Genomic DNA, 2,890 nt, shown 5'->3' on the forward strand with positions numbered 1-2,890 from the left:
TGTTCCATAAGGAATGTTATTTGTTATCTAATTTTACTTCTGGCATGAGTTACTTGATGTGGAATAGAGTTCCATGTAGTTATGGCTCTATGTAGTACTGTGCGCCTCCCATAGTCTGTTCTGGACTTGGGGATTGTGAAAAGACCTCTGGTGGCATGTCCGAGCTATGTGCCCGTAGTTTAAACCGACAGCTCGGTGCATTCAACATGTCACAATACCTCTCACAAATACAAGTACAGTCTGAAACTAACCTCAGCTCTGCGTTGTGTTGCTGTCATTCATTTATTAAATCTGCTGGGGATATTCTTTAGGAACTTTACGGTAAAGGCCCTGTATCCTCAAATACGGGATATTGTGATTGACATTACATTGGTCCAATAGTTGGAACGATCATTTTATCAATAACCAATAGGTATTTATGTTGGGCGGGATCTTACCTTGCGTGCAAGTAAAGGGAATAAATCAGAAATCAGCGGTTCAAACTAGCTAATATTTATGAACGGTCATGTAGCTAATATTGATGATGGATTATCGAAAATTATTTAACGGTGGATACGGAGACAGAAACTCTGATCATCACTAAACACAACATCAGGTAGGTTGCTGCAACGCGTTGTTTGCTAGAATAACTAACGTTAGCTATTTTAGCAAACGCCAGTTAACTTTAGCGAGCTAACTAGCCATTCTGAAAATGTAAATGTGTTTATCTGTCTTGCAAATAATGTTAGTTTATTAGCTAAACATTTCTATTAAAAAAAAATGTCACGCTAGTTAGTTTGCTATATGATATTTCTAAGTAACGTTTAGGTGCAACTAGCTGCAGCTGTGGTCAAATAACGTTCTAGTTGTGACGGTATTCCTCGGCCTCGCAGAAGAACTTGTCATTAGTGACATTGTAAATGTGTGTGTCTGACTGTATCTAGACAGCTAGCTAACTCGTGTGTGCCGTTTGAATGCACAATAAAGGTGCATCATGGCTGTATTCTCTCTGACCCTTTCTTCCCAGGGGCCGGCAACCTCTATTTCCACTGTAGGTGTACTACCGGTGTACCTGTGGGGCCACCATGTCTCTCGCTCAGAGAGTCCTCCTCACCTGGATCTTCACCCTGGCCTTCCTCATCATGCTCGTCCTCAAACTAGATGGCAAAGTCCACTGGAACTGGTTCCTCACCTTTCTACCCGTATGGGTCTTCGACGGCATCCTCCTCCTCATGTTACTCGTCAAGATGGTCGCCAGGTGTAAAGCGGGACACGACCCTCGTAACGGCTCCCAGGACCTGAAGAAGAAGGCCTGGTACCTGGCGTCCATGCTGCTGAAGCTGGGCTTCTGTCTGACGCTGTGCGCCCGGCTGGAGAAGCTTACCCATATCAAGCTCACCTTTGTGTGTATTCCTCTATGGTGCTTGTTGCTGGGAGCCATGGTGGAGCTGGGCTATAACATCTTCCCCGAGAGGAGAGAGGCATGAGAGAGGGATGGAGGAGAATGGAAAGGAGGAGGCTGGAAGGAACACACACAAACCTCATTCTTTAGTGGGGTTATTTCAGCTGTTTGCAAAATCAAACTCCCCTTCATTTGTTATGACATGAAGTGTTATCCCGTTGACCAAGCTTTGCTCTCGTGCCAACAGTACTGCTTATCAGAGACTGTGCCTTCAGGAGGTTATAAAACTGATGTAAATGGTACAGGTCATGTAGATGTCAGATAAACTAATACAATCTAGCAAAGACATGTCACATTGCTATCTAAGGGTTTCCAGACATTTTCCTTGACGTCAGCATCTTTTGTGTTGTAAAATCTTTCATACTTTGTGGGACGACAAATGATTGTCGTAGTGTTTGGAAGACGGGGCTCTTCCTATGTAAAGCCATTCAGTTTAAATGTGATCTACCTGTAGTGTTTGGAAGACGGGGCTCTTCCTATGTAAAGCCATTCAGTTTAAATGTGATCTACCTGTAGTGTTTGGAAGACGGGGCTCTTCCTATGTAAAGCCATTCAGTTTAAATGTGATCTACCTGTAGTGTTTGGAAGACGGGGCTCTTCCTATGTAAAGCCATTCAGTTTAAATGTGATCTACCTGTAGTGTTTGGAAGACGGGGCTCTTCCTATGTAAAGCCATTCAGTTTAAATGTGATCTACCTGTAGTGTTACGGTCTCCTTTTAATTTTCACATCAATCTGCATATTATTTATTATTTTCCTTTCAGTATTGTGTGAATAAATGGATGTCACTATTGTTCCAACCTAAAACATGCTCTGATTTTGTTTATGGTGCTTTGTGAGATGTTGACTCCAGAATAGATGACAGGCAAGTCTCAATGCACTACCAGCCATATTGGATAGATGAGCAGGCAAGTCTCAATGCACTACCAGCCGTATTGGATAGATGAGCAGGCAAGTCTCAATGCACTACCAGCCGTATTGGATAGATGAGCAGGCAAGTCTCAATGCACTACCAGCCGTATTGGATAGATGAGCAGGCAAGTCTCAATGCACTACCAGCCGTATTGGATAGATGAGCAGGCAAGTCTCAATGCACTACCAGCCGTATTGGATAGATGAGCAGGCAAGTCTCAATGCACTACCAGCCGTATTGGATAGATGAGCAGGCAAGTCTCAATGTACTACCAGCCGTATTGGATAGATGAGCAGGCAAGTCTCAATGTACTACCAGCTGTATTGGATAGATGAGCAGGCAAGTCTCAATGCACTACCAGCCGTATTGGATAGATGAGCAGGCAAGTCTCAATGCACTACCAGCCGTATTGGATAGATGAGCAGGCAAGTCTCAATGCACTACCAGCCGTATTGGATAGATGAGCAGGCAAGTCTCAATGCACTACCAGCCGTATTGGATAGATGAGCAGGCAAGTCTCAATGTACTACCAGCCGT

The 2,890-nt window shown here is 43.9% G+C and overlaps 1 protein-coding gene across 1 annotated transcript; it reads left to right on the plus strand.

The window, feature by feature from the left end:
- Window positions 1-426: 426 nt before the first annotated feature.
- Window positions 427-2,247, plus strand: LOC127928517 (transmembrane protein 60-like). Its single transcript, XM_052515536.1, has 2 exons — window positions 427-595; window positions 1,007-2,247. The coding sequence occupies exon 2, from the start codon at window positions 1,065-1,067 to the stop codon at window positions 1,464-1,466; it is 402 nt and encodes a 133-aa protein (XP_052371496.1). The 5' UTR covers window positions 427-595; window positions 1,007-1,064; the 3' UTR covers window positions 1,467-2,247.
- The last annotated feature ends 643 nt before the right edge of the window (window positions 2,248-2,890 follow it).

This window comes from Oncorhynchus keta, unplaced genomic scaffold (assembly GCF_023373465.1).
Source record: "Oncorhynchus keta strain PuntledgeMale-10-30-2019 unplaced genomic scaffold, Oket_V2 Un_scaffold_29317_pilon_pilon, whole genome shotgun sequence".
NCBI lineage: Eukaryota > Metazoa > Chordata > Actinopteri > Salmoniformes > Salmonidae > Oncorhynchus > Oncorhynchus keta.